A 16,782-nucleotide genomic window follows, 5' to 3' on the forward strand; every position below is an offset into this window, starting at 1 on the left:
TGATCCTTGATCCTTAACCCTCAACTGGTGAGGTGGTGTTTGCCACACCCCAAGGAATTTTTGTTCAGCTGCCATTCATTGAAAAATGCTGGTATGAGGATACATGTCTCACTAGCTTCCATCCATTTGTGGGTGTCAAAAATTTGTTATACTCACGTGTAATGAATCGCCAATAAGAAAACGATTAAAACAAACGTGATCTTAGCATTTTCTGTAAAAATAAGAGATTTCTAAACACTGGGGTATAGGAAACCCCACATCACCAGTTGCGTGACAAAAACCCCACCTCACCAGTTGAGGGTTAAGTTCAGTCGTTTCTCCTTTCTTTGTCTGTGTAATGGCTGTGTCTGACCGTTCAGGAACATAGTCTGATATTATCACAGCTCCTGATATCTGTATACTCTTTTGCTTCCTCCCCTGCCCAGGAGCTGTGGTATGATCAGACCATGTTCCTGTACGGTCAGACACAGCCATTACACAGTACATAGCAGGGGGACATTTATAAGATTATCTCAGCACAGGAACATTTTATTTAAACACATCCAACTGTAGAAATTATTATTATTCCAAAATGTATTTATTAAAATGAACTTCTGTTCGTGTGAAACACATTTTAAGTTTTTTATCTTCTGTAAAAGGCCTCTAGTAACCTTGGATTGGTCTCCTTTGCATAGTTCTGAGGCAGCAGGTAACACACATCATTCCAATTTCCCTTATTACAGAGGTGAATAGGCAATCTTATATGCAGTGATTCTAACTGGCACGTTAGAAGTGCAGAGCCATATCTACACCCCTAGGATATACAGTAGTAACCTGCAGTATATTCTATTGAAGCCAACACTTTCTAGATATTAAAAAAAATGGATAGGTAGGCTCAAGTCACCTCTCTATCTCTCAGATTATATATATAGCAATACTTTTAATGATCTTAATGTCTTAGGCCAAACTCAAATACAGAGAGGGCCAAAATAAAAAACTTGGACAAAATTCGCAGGCCAACCTTGATATCTAATAACAGTCCTCCACACAGAATAATGGGCCCCGCACAGTCCTCCACACAGAATAATGGGCCCCGCACAGTCCTCCACACAGAATAATGGGCCCCGTACAGTCCTCCACACAGAATAATGGGCCCCGCACAGTCCTCCACACAGAATAATGGGCCCCGCACAGTCCTCCACACAGAATAATGGGCCCCGCACAGTCCTCCACACAGAATAATGGGCCCCGCACAGTCCTCCACACAGAATAATGGGCCCCGCACAGTCCTCCACACAGAATAATGGGCCCCGCACAGTCCTCCACACAGAATAATGGGCCCCGCACAGTCCTCCACACAGTATAATGGGCCCCGCACAGTCCTCCACACAGTATAATGGGCCCCGCACAGTCCTCCACACAGAATAATGGGCCCCGCACAGTCCTCCACACAGAATAATGGGCCCCACATAGTCCTCCATACAGAATAATGGGCCCCACATAGTCCTCCATACAGAATAATGGGCCCCACATAGTCCTCCATACAGAATAATGGGCCCCACATAGTCCTCCATACAGAATAATGGGCCCCACATAGTCCTCCATACAGAATAATGGGCCCCACATAGTCCTCCATACAGAATAATGGGCCCCACATAGTCCTCCATACAGAATAATGGGCCCCACATAGTCCTCCATACAGAATAATGGGCCCCACATAGTCCTCCATACAGAATAATGGGCCCCACATAGTCCTCCATACAGAATAATGGCCCCACATAGTCCTCCACACAGAATAATGGGCCCCGCACAGTCCTCCACACAGAATAATGGGCCCCGCACAGTCCTCCACACAGAATAATGGGCCCCGCACAGTCCTCCATACAGAATAATGGGCCCCGCACAGTCCTCCACACAGAATAATGGGCCCCGCACAGTCCTCCACACAGAATAATGGGCCCCGCACAGTCCTCCATACAGAATAATGGGCCCCACATAGTCCTCCATACAGAATAATGGGCCCCACATAGTCCTCCATACAGAATAATGGGGGGGGGGGGTGATGCGGGCTAAATATAATCACACTGCGGGCCAGAGTTTGATGAGAGTATTAGGCCATGTAGGGTAAAGGATGCATTTTTTTTCAACTGCATTCTTTGTGCAGAAGATCTGCTGTGTTTAACAGTTCAAGCAAAGTGGATGTGCTTTCATGAAAACTCATACCCACTGTGCATTTGAAGAAGTTGTTGAATTGTGCTTTTTTGGTGCATCTTTTTCTTATATGTGTCTATATGGGAGCCTGAAAAAAACCTAAGTGAAAAACTATGCTGCGTTTTTATCTGCAGAATCCATCATTTCGGCACTATAAATGCATAAAGAAATGCTGCTTCAAATCTGAACCAAATAAGCTTTTTCCTGACACCTGTAGGTAAAAAGCAGTGAAAAAAAAAAATTTTTTTTGCAAATTAGAACATGGCTTTTGGATTAGGACAGCTTCACGTTTTTTTTTTTCCTTGTGAAAAATACCAGACCATTTTTTTTTTATCAATGTGCTGGATGTCACGTTTACCGGTTTTTGGCCCATGGGTCAGTTTTTACCATCAGTTATGCTCATATGTGTAAAAAAAAAAAAAACAACAATGATGGAGGTTTCCCAAGGCTCTACAAGCAACAACTGAAAAAAATGAGAGCACATAAATGTAACAATGACTGCATCCATGGGCTCTCAGTGTTTTTTTTTTTTCTTCTCTATGCACCCATTCAAAATATCTACAATAAGGGCTTGTGCACATGTTGCAGATTTGGTGCGTTTTTGCCATACAGATTTGCTAGCAAAACAAGAAACAATTCTGATGCCAGCAAAGTGAATGAGAAAAGTGAAATGTCATGCATACGTTGCTCATTTGTGACTTGCAGATTTGGTGCAAAAATAATCTGCAACATGTCCATTCCCTGTGCATTTTTGCCAGCGTTTTTCACCATTGGCTTCACTCAAATTAGGCAAAAACGCACCAAAAAAGGCATGTTTTTCATGCTAAGAGCAGCAGAAACTGTGCAGAGATTTTATTCAATGTGTGCACATAGCCTAAAAGAGGGGTGTGTGAACAGGCCCATGGAATGTAATGGAAAACTCGGCTGTGTGAATGGAGCCTTACTCTGGCACAGAAAGATGACGGATCATACCTGCATAGTGATGACAACAGGGCATTTTTCCACTTCCTCCTCCTCGACTTCTAGATCTAAATCACTCTGTCTTAAAAAAGTTTGTAGCAAAAGTGTAGGTTTCTTTTTGAAGGCTAAGAAATCCATAATGTTCCCTTGACAGTGTTGTAAAAAGAACAGCTCGGTCAGCGAATCTCTGAAGCTTTCCTTAAGCATTTTCATGGCTTTGTGATGATGGTCCAAGCACTGTTTCCTCAAGCGGGCATCTTCAGCAGTTGCTGGTGGGATCTCCTCAACCTTCTTAGCTTGTTTTGGTTTGCTCTTTGTTGAATTTAGAGGAAGACTGGATAGTCCCTGAGGAGCAACAGTTCGGGATGGACTTGTGGGTGTTTGCTGTGTTATCCCAAAAGTAGAAGCACCAGCGATCATTCCTCCAGATGTTCGGTCAAAGCTGATAGTCTTGCCCAGCTGCTGGCCATGGAGAACCTGCTGTTTCTGAATGAACTGTCCTTGAATAATACTGCCTATCTGTGTTGGTATATTGGTGGTAGTTATGTGACCTGCACTAGCCAAAGATTGCATACCAGGACCAGCTGTGTTCTGTGATCCAAACTGATGCACGGGACCAACAGTCTGTGAATTGGAGTGCAACACTGTATGGGTCTGGACTGGTGTGGAAGTTCCTGATGGAAGATGCATTTGCGTGCCAGGTGCAATCTGAGTAATTCCAGATCCCTCTTGAAATACAAAATGTCCAGAACTTGATGGACCTAGACTTAGTTGCCTCACCAACAAACCTGCATCTACGAACCCAGGTGTGGTAGCCTGGTTACACATTCCCAAGCTGGATCCAGCAGTGGTGGCTCTTACGCCCTGCAGTGCTTGGATTGGCACAGCATTGGGCTGTGTAGAACTTTGAGTCTGGACCTGCTGAGATATTGGGGATGTAACCTGAATATATGATGGAGACCCATGCTCAAAGCGGCGTGACTGGGAACTGAACTGGAACCCAGGAGAGGCAGGATTTGTTATTGGCAGTGATGCGAGTGTTATCTGCTGGTTTCCTGCCACCACTTGCCCCACGTTCTGTAGAGTAATGTTCACATTCTGACCAGCAACTGGATTTCGACTCATTATGAGTTGCTGTATTTGGTAACCGGGTGACTGAGGTCCAGGAGAACTGATTGCTTGTGCAAATGCTGGTGCGGGTGACTGAGATGTAGCTTTTGGAGTCCGTTGTTGGTCGCCATCATTCCCCGAGCTGCTCTTCGTTGGCTGAGATTGATTCTGAGTATCTAGGGGACTGTTACCATGGGGCATTATAACCCCACCCCCCCAGCCAGGTTTTCACAATATGATCCTAAAAAAAAAAAAACAGAGATAAGTGATAATAATGCTATTATTGTTAGTTTTTTTCCAGAAGTAAAATCCAAAAAAATTACAGAACAGTATAACAAAGCTTCCAATAATCACCTCATGTTTTTCGCACTGCTGCCGTATAACTAAAGGCAGTGTGAAAAGTACAGCGGAAGCACGTGTTTTTTATGTGGTTCAATTGTACATGCTTCACAGCTAAAAACTACATTCTAAAACTGTGAGTTAATTATGCTCCCTAGCACTATGGGTACTCCTAATAAAATGGCATCCTAAAAAAAATGCCTGAACGCAAAGATCAGCAAGGTAAAAACAACCCTACAGCTGGATTCACAAGCAGGGTTTCAATGCTTTTTTACCAGCATCTTCCCCCACCCCACTGGCATTAAGAAGTGGCATCAAGGATTTTTCTCTAAAACATTGCTAGAAATAATCATCTAATATAGATGGGCCATGGACCACGATGTACTGATATACTCAGCCTCAGAACAGAGTCTGCGGCCAGAGCAAAGGACATCAATGCACGTGCCTGCAGTAGGGCAGAGAAAAGTGCGTCCGTCTGCGTGGCCGGCGATGCATTGCTCAGGCGTGAGACTTCGTTCAGCTACGTGGATGACACAGGACACGTGATCCACATCAATCAGAGCTGGAGGATAGTTTTTAGTAGCAGAGAGGAGGAACAGAAACTATGATTGGATATATATTAAAAAAAACGATGCTGAAGTTGGTTTCTTATTCGGCAATTTCTTTTTTGCTGTTTTTTACAGGTTTAAAAACAAAAAATAAATAAATGAAAAGATATATTGCAGCGAGGTGCCCTGATGTGAAAAAGCTTAAAAGCAGCTACAAATGTAATAAAACTGGCACAAAAATGGGCATCAAAGTGGGCACTGAAGGGCGTTACTGAAAGGGTTAAATGACTTTGGGCCACTAATCTCATACCACCACTACATACATAGAGATAGCCCACATCAAAATCAGGTCACTCCAGCCGGGCCCAAATGGGTTCTGGTCATCAACATGGGCATCAAAGTGAGCAAATAGCCACTTTTCACAGATTTGAATAAGTAACTGGTGTTTTTCAGGGGTTAAATGACTTTGGGCCACTAATCTCATACCACCACTACATACATAGTGATGGCCCATATAATATTCAGGTCACTGCAGCCTGGCCCAAAAGGGTTTTTGGCATCAAAATGGGCACCAAAGCGGGCAAATAGGCACTTTTCACAGATTTCAATAAATAACTGGTGTTTTTCATTAGTTAAATGACTTTGGGCCACTGATCTCACACTACCATTACATACAGTTAGGTGGACAGAGACAACATTTTTCTAATTTTGGTTCTAGACATTACCACAATGAATTTTAAACAAAACAATTCAGATGCAGTTGAAGTTCTGACTTTCAGCTTTCATTTGAGGGTATCCACATTAAAATTGGATGAAGGGTTTAGGAGTTTCAGCTCCTTAACATGTGCCACCCTGTTTTTAAAGGGACCAAAAAGTAATTGGACAGATTAAATAATTGTAAATAAAATGTTCAGTTCTAGTACTTGGTTGAAAACCCTTTGTTGGCAATGACTGCCTGAAGTCTTGAACTCATGGACATCACCAGACACTGTGTTTCCTCCTTTTTGATGCTCTGCCAGGCCTTCACTGCGGTGGTTTTCAGTTGCTGTTTGTTTGTGGGCCTTTCAGTCTGAAGTTTAGTCTTTAACAAGTGAAATGCATGCTCAATTAGGTTGAGATCAGGTGACTGACTTGGCCATTCAAGAATATTCCACTTCTTTGCTTTAATAAACTCCTGGGTTGCTTTGGCTTTATGTTTTGGGTCATTGTCCATCTGTAGTATGAAACGACGACCAATCAGTTTGGCTGCATTTGGCTGGATCTGAGCACACAGTATGGCTCTGAATACATCAGAATTCATTCGGCTGCTTCTGTCCTGTGTCACATCATCAATAACCACTAGTGACCCAGTGCCACTGGCAGCCATGCATGCCCAAGCCATCACACTGCCTCCGCCGTGTTTTACAGATGATGTGGTATGCTTTGGATCATGAGCTGTACCACGCCTTCGCCATACTTTTCTCTTTCCATCATTCTGGTAGAGGTTGATCTTGGTTTCATCTGTCCAAAGAATGTTCTACCAGAACTTTGCTGGCTTTTTTAGATGTTTTTTAGCAAAGTCCAGTCTAGCCTTTTTATTCTTCATGCTTATGAGTGGCTTACACCGTGCAGTGAACCCTCTGTATTTACTTTCATACAGTCTTCTCTTTATGGTAGATTTGGATATTGATATGCCTACCTCCTGGAGAGTGTTATTCACTTGGTTGGCTGTTGTGAAGGGGTTTCTCTTCACCATGGAGAATATTCTGCGATCATCCACCACTGTTGTCTTCCGTGGGCGCCCAGGTCTTTTTGCATTGATGAGTTCACCTGTGCTTTCTTTCTTTCTCAGGATGTACCAAACTGTAGATTTTGCCACTCCTAATATTGTAGCAATTTCTCGGATGGGTTTTTTCTGTTTTTGCAGCTTAAGGATGGCTTGTTTCACCTGCATGGAGAGCTCCTTTGACCGCATGTTTACTTCACAGCAAAACCTTCCAAATGCAAGCACCACACGTCAAATCAACTCCAGGCCTTTTATCTGCTTAATTGAGGATGACATAACGAAGGGATTGCCCACACCTGTCCATGAAATAGCCTTGGAGTCAATTGTCCAATTACTTTTGGTCCCTTTAAAAACAGGGTGGCACATGTTAAGGAGCTGAAACTCCTAAACCCTTCATCCAATTTTAATGTGGATACCCTCAAATGAAAGCTGAAAGTCTGAACTTCAACTGCATCTGAATTGTTTTGTTTAAAATTCATTGTGGTAATGTCTAGAACCAAAATTAGAAAAATGTTGTCTCTGTCCAAATATATATGGACCTAACTGTACATATTGATGGCTCACATCAAATTAATTTTCTTCCAGCCTGGCCCAAATGGGTTCTGGGCATCAAAATGGGCATGAAAGCGAGCAAATAGCCACTTTTCACAGATTTGAATAAGTAACTGGTGTTTTTCAGGGGTTAAATTACATTGGGCCACTGTTCTCATACTAGTATTTCATACACAGTGATGGGCTACATAATATTCAGGTCACTCCAGCCAGGCCCAAATGGGTTCTGGGCATCAAAATGGGCATTAAAGAGGGCAAATAGCCACTTTTCACAATTTCGAATAAGTAACTGGTGTTTTACAGGGGTTAAATTACTTTGGGCCACAGATCTCACACTGCAAATACATACATAGTGATGGCTCACATCAAATTAATTTCCTTCCAGCCTGGCCCAAATGGGTTCTGGGCATCAAAGTGGGCAAACAGCCACTTTTCACGGATTAGAATAAGTAACTGGTGTTTTTCAGGGGTTAAATTACTTTGGCCCACTGATCTCATACTAGTATTTCATACATAGTGATGGCCCACATAATATTCAGGTCACTCCAGCCGGGCCCAAATGGGTTCTGGGCATCAAAATGAGCATCAAAGCGGCAAATAGCCACTTTTCACAGATTTCAATAAGTAACTGGTGTTTTTCAGGGGTTAAATTACTTTGGGCCACTGATCTCACACTGCCATTACATACATAGTGATGGCTCACATCAAATTAATTTCCTTCCAGCCTGGCCCAAATGGGTTCTGGGTATCAAAATGGGCATCAAAGCGAGGAAATAGCCATTTTTCACAGATTTGAATAAGTAAATGGCGTTTTTCATTGGATAAATGACTTTGGGCCACTGATCTCATACTAGTATTTCATACATAGTGGTGGCCCACATAATATTCAGTTTCTTCCAGCCTGGCAAAAATGGGTACTGGACATCAGAATGGCCATCAAAATGGGCATCAAAATGGACAAACAGCCTCTTTTCATAGATTTTAATAAGTAACTGGTGTTTTTCATTGCTTAAATTACTTTGTGCCACTAATCTCATACTAGTGTTTCATACATAGTGATGGCCCACATCAAATTAAGGTCACTCCAGCCTGGCCCAAATGGGTTCTGGTCATCAAAATGGGCATCAAAGCGGGAAAAAAAGCCACTTTTCACAGATTTGAATAAGTAACTGGTGTTTTTCAGGGGTTAAATTACTTTGGGCCACTGATCTCATACTAGCATTTCATACATAGTGAAGGCCCACATAATATACAGGTCACTCCAGCCTGGCCCAAATGGGTTCTGGGCATCAAAGCGAGCAAACAGCGACTTTTCAAAGTTTTCAATAAATAACTGGTGTTTTTCAGGGGTTAAATTACTTTGGGCCACTGATCTCACACTGTCATTACATACATAGTGATGGCTCACATCAAATTCAGGTCACTGCAGCCTGGCCCAAACGGGTTCTGGGCATCAAAGAGAGCAAATAGCCACTTTTCACAGATTTTAATTAGTAACTGGTGTTTTTCATTGGTTAAATTACTTTGGGCCACTGATATCATACAAGTATTTCATACATAGTAATGGCCCACATAATATTCAGGTCACTTCAGCCTGGCCCAAATGGATTCTGGGCATCAAAATGGGCATCAAAGCTGGAAAATAGCCAATTTTCACAGATTTCAATGAGTAACTGGTGTTTTTCAGGGGTTAAATGACTTTGGGCCACTGATCTCACACTGCCATTACATACATAGTGATGGCCCATATCAAATTCAGGTTCCCGTAGTCTGGCCGAAATGGGTTCTGGGCATCAAAATGGGCATCCAAGCGGGAAAATAACCACTTTTCACAGATTTTAATTAGTAACTGGTGTTTTTCAGGGGTTACATGACTTTGGGCCACTGATCTCACACTGCCATTACATACATAGTGATGGCTCACATCAAATTCATTTCCTTCCAGCCGGGCCCAAATGGGCTCTGGGCATTGGAATGGGCATCAAAGCGGACAAACAGCCACTTTTTACAGATTTCAATAAGTAACTGGTATTTTTCAGGGGTTAAATTACTTTGGGCCACTGATCTCACACTGCCATTACAAACAGAATGATGGCCCACATCAAACTCAGGTTCCTCCAGCCTGGCCCAAATGGGTTCTGGGCATCAAATCGGGTAAATAGCCACTTTTCACAGATTTGAATAAGTAACTGGTGTTTTTCAGGGGTTAAATGACGTTGGGCCACTGATCTAACACTGCTATTACATACATAGTGATGGTCCACATCAAAATCAGGTCACTCCAGACTGGCCCAAATGGAATCTGGGCATCAAAGCGGGTAAATAGCCACTTTCCACAGATTTGAATAAGTAACTGGTGTTTTTCAGGGGTTAAATTACTTTGGGCCACTAATCTCACACTGTCATTACATACATAGTCATGGCTCACATCAAATTCATTTCCTTCCAGCCTGGCCCAAATGGGTTCTGGTCAACAAAATGGGCATTAAAGCGAGCAAATAGCCACTTTTCACAGATTTGAATAAGTAACTGGTGTATTTCATAGGTTAAATGACTTTGGGCCACTGATCTCACACTGCCACTACAAACAGAATGAAGGCCCACATCAAATTTATTTCCTTAAAACCTGGCCCAAATGGGTTCTGGGCATCAAAACGGGCAAATAGCAACTTTTCACAGATTTCAATTAGTAACTGGTGTTTTTCATAGGTTAAATGACTTTGGGCCACTGATCTCATACTAGTATTTCATACATAGTGATGGCCCACATAATATTCAGCTCACTCCAGCCTGGCCTAAATGGGTTCTGGGCATCAAAATGGGTAAATAGCCACTTTCCACAGATTTCAATAAGTAACTGGTGTTTTTCAGGGGTTAAATGACTTTGGGCCACTGATCTCACACTGCCATTACATACATAGTGATGGCCCACATCAAATTCAATTCACTCCAGCCTGGCCCAAATGGGTTCTGGGCATCAAAATGGGCATCAAAGCGGGCAAATAGCCACTTTTCACAGATTTGAATAAGTAACTGGTGTTTTTCAGGGGTTAAATTACTTTGGGCCACTGATCTCACACTGCCATTATATACATAGTGATGGCTCACATCAAATTCATTTCCAACCAGCCTGGCCTAAATGGGTTCTGGGCATCAAAGCGAGCAAATAGCCACTTATTACAGATTTCAATAAGTAACTGGTGTTTTTCAGGGGTTAAATTACTTTGGGCCACTGATCTCACACTGCCATTACATACATAGTGATGGCCCACATCAAATTCAATTCACTCCAGCCTGGCCCAAATGGGTTCTGGTCATGAAAATGGGCATCAAAGCGGGCAAATAGCCACTTTTCACAGATTTGAATAAGTAACTGGTGTTTTTCAGGGGTTAAATTACTTTGGGCCACTGATCTCACACTGCCATTACATACATAGTGATGGCTCACATCAAATTCATTTCCTTCCAGCCTGGCCAAAATGGGTTCTGGGTATCAAAATGGGCATCAAAGCGAGCAAATAGCCACTTTTGCAGATAAACATTCCTAGATCTTCTACCCGTTCCTCATAGGACATTGTTAGCAGACCTGTCACCATTCTGGTTGCTCTTCTCTGAACTTCCTCAAGATTCTTCATGTCTTTATGCATATTAGTGATTAAGGCACATCTTGCAACTGCGGCTCCACCAGAAATGTTACTTAAGCCTTGGACTGTTGTACTTTTTTGGTGTAATTTACTCTACCTTAGTGGTGTAAAAAATGATGAGTGGCATTGCCACTCCTCACTTACTCCACACTACAAACATACCGCACACAGCACTCACGCTAACCATATACTGCCACACAGCGCTCACATTGGCCATATACCCCACATAGCACTCTCGCTGGCCGTATACAGCACACACAGCTCATATTGGCTATATACTGCACGCAGCACTCATGAGATCAGTGGCCGATAAGTAACACTTATTCAAATCTGTGAAAAGTGACTATTTGCCAACTTTGATGCGCATTTTGATGCCCAGAACCCATTTGGGCCAGGCAGGAGTGACCTGAATTTGATGTGATCCATCACTATGTATGAAATACTGGTATGAGATTAATGGCCCAAAGTCATTAAACCCCTTCAGTGCCCATTTTTGTGCTAGTTTTCTGACATTTGTAGCTGCTTTCAAGCGTTTTCTCATCAGGGCACCTCGCTGCAATATATTTTTTCATTTATTTATCTATTTTTTGTAATTAAACCTTTAACCCCTTCACGACATAGGGCGTATTAGTACGTATCTGTGCCCTGGGACTTATGGACCAGATACGTATTTATACACTCTGGCGATTTCGCCCGCACACAGGCTGTGCGGGCGCGATCACTGCCGGGTGTCAGCTGATTGTCACAGCTGACACCTGGGGCTATGTGCAGGGAACGGTCCCGCACCGCTCCCGGCACATTAACCCCCGCAATGCTGTGATCGAAGTCGATCGCAGTATTGCGGTGGCAAGGGGAGGTGATCGCCGATACTCACCTCCTCTTCCGGCCTCCAGCGCTGTCTGCCGTGGCTTCCAGGATGTTTCCATGACGACCCGATGTCGTCATGACAACATCCGGGTCACCAGACAGCAGGAAGATTTTTTGGACATGCGCAGTGCATCTCCAAACTATCTTCTCCCTGTCCAGCGCTGGCAGCCAGCATGGCACAGGGATGGTGCTCCATCCCTATGCTATGCAGGCGATCAGAGAAAAAAAAGTGAAAGTCCCATAGTGGGACAAAGTAAAAAAGTGTCAAAGTGAAAAAAAAAATAAAAAAAAAATAATCCACCAAAAATAAAAATATAATGTACCCATCAATAAATATCAAAAAACAAAACAATAAAAGTACACATATTTGGTATCGCCGCGTCCGGAACGACCTGACCTATAAAACTGTCCCACAAGTTAACCCCTTCAGTGAACACGGTAAAAAAATAAAATAAAAAACACGACGCAAAAAACAATGCTTTATCACCATACCGCCAAACAAAAAAATGGAATAACACGCGATCAAAAAGACAAATATAAATAAAAATAGTACTGCTGAAAACGTCATCTCGTCCCGCAAAACACAAGCCGCCATACAGCTCCATCAGCCGAAAAATAAAAAAGTTATAGCTCTCAGAATAAAGCGATGCTAAAAAATAATTTTTTCTATAAAATTGCTTTTATTATGTAAAAGTGCAAAACATAGAAAAAGGATATAAATGTGGTAGCACTGTAAACGTACTGACCCGAAGAATAAAGCTGCCTTATCAATTTTACCACACGTGGAGCAGAATAAAGAAAAAAAAAAAAAAAAAAACAATTCCTGAATTGTTGGTTTTTGTTTATTCTGCCTCACAAAAATCGGAATAGAAAGCGATCAAAAAATGTCACGTGCCTGAAAATGGCACCAATAACAAAGTCAACTCATCCCGCCAAAAACAAGCCGTCACATGACTGTCTGCCAAAATCTGGAAAAATTATAGCTCTCAAAATATGGCGATGCAAAACCTAGATTTTACAAAAAATGCGTCTTTTAGTGTGTGACAGCTGTCAGTCATAAAAACCCCATATGATTCTGGTATCGCTGTAGTCGCACCGACCCGAAGAATAAGTTTGTCTAATCACTTATACCGCATGAGGAACGGCGTAAAAAATAAACTCTCAGGTTAGGGTTGGGCTAGGGTTAGGGCTGGGTTTGGGGTTAGGGTTGCGATTTTTTTTTCAAAAGTAAGAAAAAAAGATGACGATATGGCGACTAGTGTTGAGCGCAAGTGCTCGCTACTTGAGTTTGCATCGGGTGCTCTGGTATGCATTGAGTATCGTGGGTATTTGAGTGACATGCTCGAGTCTCCGCCCCATATGCTTCGCGGCCAAAAAAACTTTGCGGGGATTCCCTGCCATGCACGAGCGATCCACGCATGTTTTTTTTTGGGTGTCTAATAACCGTGAAACATGCGGGGCAGGGACTCGAGCATGTCACTCGAGCACACGCAGTACATGGTGCATACCTGAGTACCCGATGCAAACTCAAGTAACGAGCACTTCCGCTCAAGACTAATGACAACTTATTCAATATGATGACCTAATGTTATCAAATTCTGTGTCGTACCTCTGGGTTCAAAATGTTCACTATACCCCTTAATAAAATCCTTGAGGGGTATAGTTTCCAAAATGGGGTCACTTGTGGGGGAGCTCCACTGTTTAGGCACATCAGGGGCTCTCCAAACGCGACATGGTGTCCGCTAACAAATTGAATGGAAAATCGGCTCAAATTGTTAGCGGACACCATGTTGCGTTTGGAGAGCCCCTGCGTGCCTAAACATTGGAGCTCCCCCACAAGTGACCCCATTTTGGAAACTAGACCCCCCAAAGCACCTATCTAGATGCATAGTGAGCACTTGGAACCCCCAAGTGCTTCACAAATTGATTCGTAAAAATGAAAAAGTGTTTTTTTTTGCCACTTTTTCATTTTTACGAATCAATTTGTGAAGCACCTTGGAGGGTTCCAAGTGCTCACTATGCATCTAGATAGGTGCCTTGGTGGGTCTAGTTTCCAAAATGGGGTCACTTGTGGGAGGAGCTCCAATGTTTAGGCACAGCAGGGGCTCTCCAAACGCAACATGGCGTCCGCTAATTATTGAAGCAAATTTTACAATCAAAAAGTCAAATGGCGCTCCTTCCCTTCCGAGCCCTGCCGTGCACCCAAACAGTGGTTTTTCCCCACATATGGGGTATCTGCGTGTCCAGGGGAAATTGCACAACAAATTTTGAGGTCCATTTTTTCTTGTAAATAAAAAAAAATGGGTCTAAAGTAACATTTTTGTGAAAAAAGTTAATTTTTTTTCTTCCACGTTCCAAAACTTCCTGTGAAGCACCTGAAGGGTTAATAAAGTTCTTGAATGTGGTTTTGAGCACCTTGAGGGGTGCAGTTTTAGAATGGTGTCACTTTTGGGTATTTTCTGTCATAAAGGCCCCTCAAAGTGACTTCAAATGTGATGTGGTCCCTAAAAAAATGGTTTTATAAATTTTGTTGGAAAAATGAGAAATCGTTGGTCAACTTTTAACCCTTATAGCTCCCTAACAAAAAAACATTTTGGTTCCAAAATTGTGCTGATGTAAAGTAGACATGTGGGAAATGTTATGTATTAACTCTTGTGTGATATATCTCTCTGATTTAAGGGCATGAAAATTCAAATTTTGAAAATTGCTAAATTTTCTAAATTTTTGCCAAATTTCCGTTTTTTTCACAAATAAACACAAGTGGTATCGAAGAAATTTTACCACCATCATGAAGTACAATATGTCACGAAAAAACAATCTCAGAATCAGGGGGATCCGTTGAAGTGTTCCAGAGTAATTACCTCATAAAGTGACAGTGGTCAGAATTGAAAAAATTGGCCTGGTCATTAACGTGCAAACCACCTGCGGGGGTAAATGGGTTAAAAAACAGCAAAAAATTAATTGCCGAATAAGGAAACCAACTTCAGCATCCTGGAAAAAAACTATTTAGAAATAACAAGTAGAGAGGAGGAGTGACACACATGTAGAAATAGTGCAGTGCATATATATATATATAGCAGGAACATGGAGAGACACTATCCAGAAACATGACTGATCTACATGCAGAGATGCACAGGAAACTCCATAAAGTCCGTGTATAAGCAGTGCTGAATACAGACACGGGTGACTGCAGCCAGACGTGCCCCCCACACGGCGGCCCCCAGCACTGCAGCACGCCCCGAGCCGGGCTCCCCAGGCCGCAGTCTGGCTGTGAGCGGATACATTGAGGAAGCGCCTCACACACATTGTTACTTTTTGTAGGAAGTTCCTCCCCTCGCCACAGCCTGGGCCGCCACCGCCGCCTCACGGCTCTCCCGAGGCACTGCGGGCTCCTAGGCGTCCACATGTCGGTGTCCCCGCCACACTCACCCCTCGCTCCGCTCCGGCCGTGATTCCCCCCTCCCGCTATACTCACAAAAGGCAGTCAGCTGCTGGACAGGATCCCGGCTCACGGCGGCCGGGAGAGGCCAATTCTACACAATGAATGCCCCGCGCGGCCGCTAGAGGCCGCTGTATGGTGGATTGTTCCGTTGTCTTGGCGCTGCTGTTCCCTGTAAGTTCCTGTGGGGGTCGCTTCTTCACCAGTGAGAGGGGCACGGCGGCTCCGGACGGCCCGGTTTTCCTCCAATGTTTCTTTGTCTGTGATGCCTCAGTAGCCGGTCCTCCCAGACAATAGCCCGTATTAACCCTTGCTGCTCTGACCATGATCCCGGGGCCGGCTCCAGGCACGTCAGTGTCCTGCACCCTCTATTATTGCCGCCAGCCCAGTGGTTTTGTCACTTTAAATCCCTGAAAGAAAATAATGAGAGGTCACACTGAGGCCATGTGCGGTGAGGTAACGGGACGCTGCGGTTTTTGCTGTGTTTTTCTGCAGATATCTGCCCCACAATATGCTATAGCAATCTAGCCTGCTGATATTTGCTGCAATTTATGCTATGTTCACACAGTGCTTTTACAGGGGGCCTTGTTCTTCCACACCACTTTTTTTTACAGCACTGAGAAATAGCGCCCCCGACAGGTGAAAATGCCACGGAGGCAGCTGCACATGACAACAGACACCCTGCAGCATCGCTCCAGTCGGCCTAACATCGCGACCCCACTATCAGTATTTGGTCAGTATTCAGTCAGTATTTTTTCTCAGGAGTGGGAGCCAAAACCAGGAGAGGAACAATCAGAGAAAAGGTATAATAGAAACAAGTCGCCAATTCTGCATTTATCACCCACTCCTGAGAAAAAAATACTGACCGAATACTGATAGTGGGGCCGTGGCCAAACTCTCAGTCAGGGCCGATAAACCCTTTAGATACCACTGTGGCATTCAGCTGATTTTTAAGGCTACATTCCCACCATGAGCTTTTGGTGCGTTTTTGATGCTGCATCTTACAGTTCCTGCAAAGTGGATGGGATTTATAGAGATCTCCCACCCGCTGCGCTTCTTATTAACGCTGCGTAAACTGACCTGCAGTGCGGGTTTCTAATCCACAGCATGTCATTGTCTCTTGCGAATACACGGAGTTTTCATTGTGAATTTTCCCCATAGATTTGCATTAGGTGCAGAAATTCCGCAGGTAAAAAACGCACGTGCGTTTTAAGTCAGTTTCCGCAGCGGAAACTCTTCAAAAATGCATGTGATCCTTATCAGTAAAGTTTTGACAAAGCCAAATACCAGGAAGTATCAAAAGCAAAGCAGCTTTATTTTCAGCATGACGCACCAACAAGAGGCAAAAGACCGCAGCGTCAAAAAGGC

The 16,782-nt window shown here is 43.4% G+C and overlaps 1 protein-coding gene across 13 annotated transcripts in view; it reads right to left on the minus strand.

The window, feature by feature from the left end:
• The window catches only part of LOC141259763 (E1A-binding protein p400-like), a 173,526-nt gene extending 157,975 nt beyond the window's left edge, over positions 1-15,551 (minus strand). For 6 of the 13 annotated variants that reach the window (XM_073676083.1, XM_073676081.1, XM_073676084.1 and 3 more), the window contains exons 1-2: positions 15,405-15,517; positions 3,163-4,501 (exon numbers count right to left, since the gene is read on the minus strand). In XM_073676083.1, the coding sequence (XP_073532184.1) occupies positions 3,163-4,461 (1,299 nt within the window). In that variant the 5' untranslated portion in view covers positions 4,462-4,501; positions 15,405-15,517. Of the gene's footprint in view, positions 1-3,162; positions 4,502-15,279 lie in introns of all 13 variants that reach the window. The other 7 variants (XM_073676086.1, XM_073676085.1, XM_073676088.1 and 4 more) reach the window with 3 other exon arrangements.
• Positions 15,552-16,782: the final 1,231 nt, after the last annotated feature.

This window comes from Phyllobates terribilis, unplaced genomic scaffold, assembly GCF_046119375.1.
Source record: "Phyllobates terribilis strain yellow unplaced genomic scaffold, ASM4611937v1 Scaffold_1__5_contigs__length_1240528914, whole genome shotgun sequence".
Lineage (NCBI taxonomy): Eukaryota > Metazoa > Chordata > Amphibia > Anura > Dendrobatidae > Phyllobates > Phyllobates terribilis.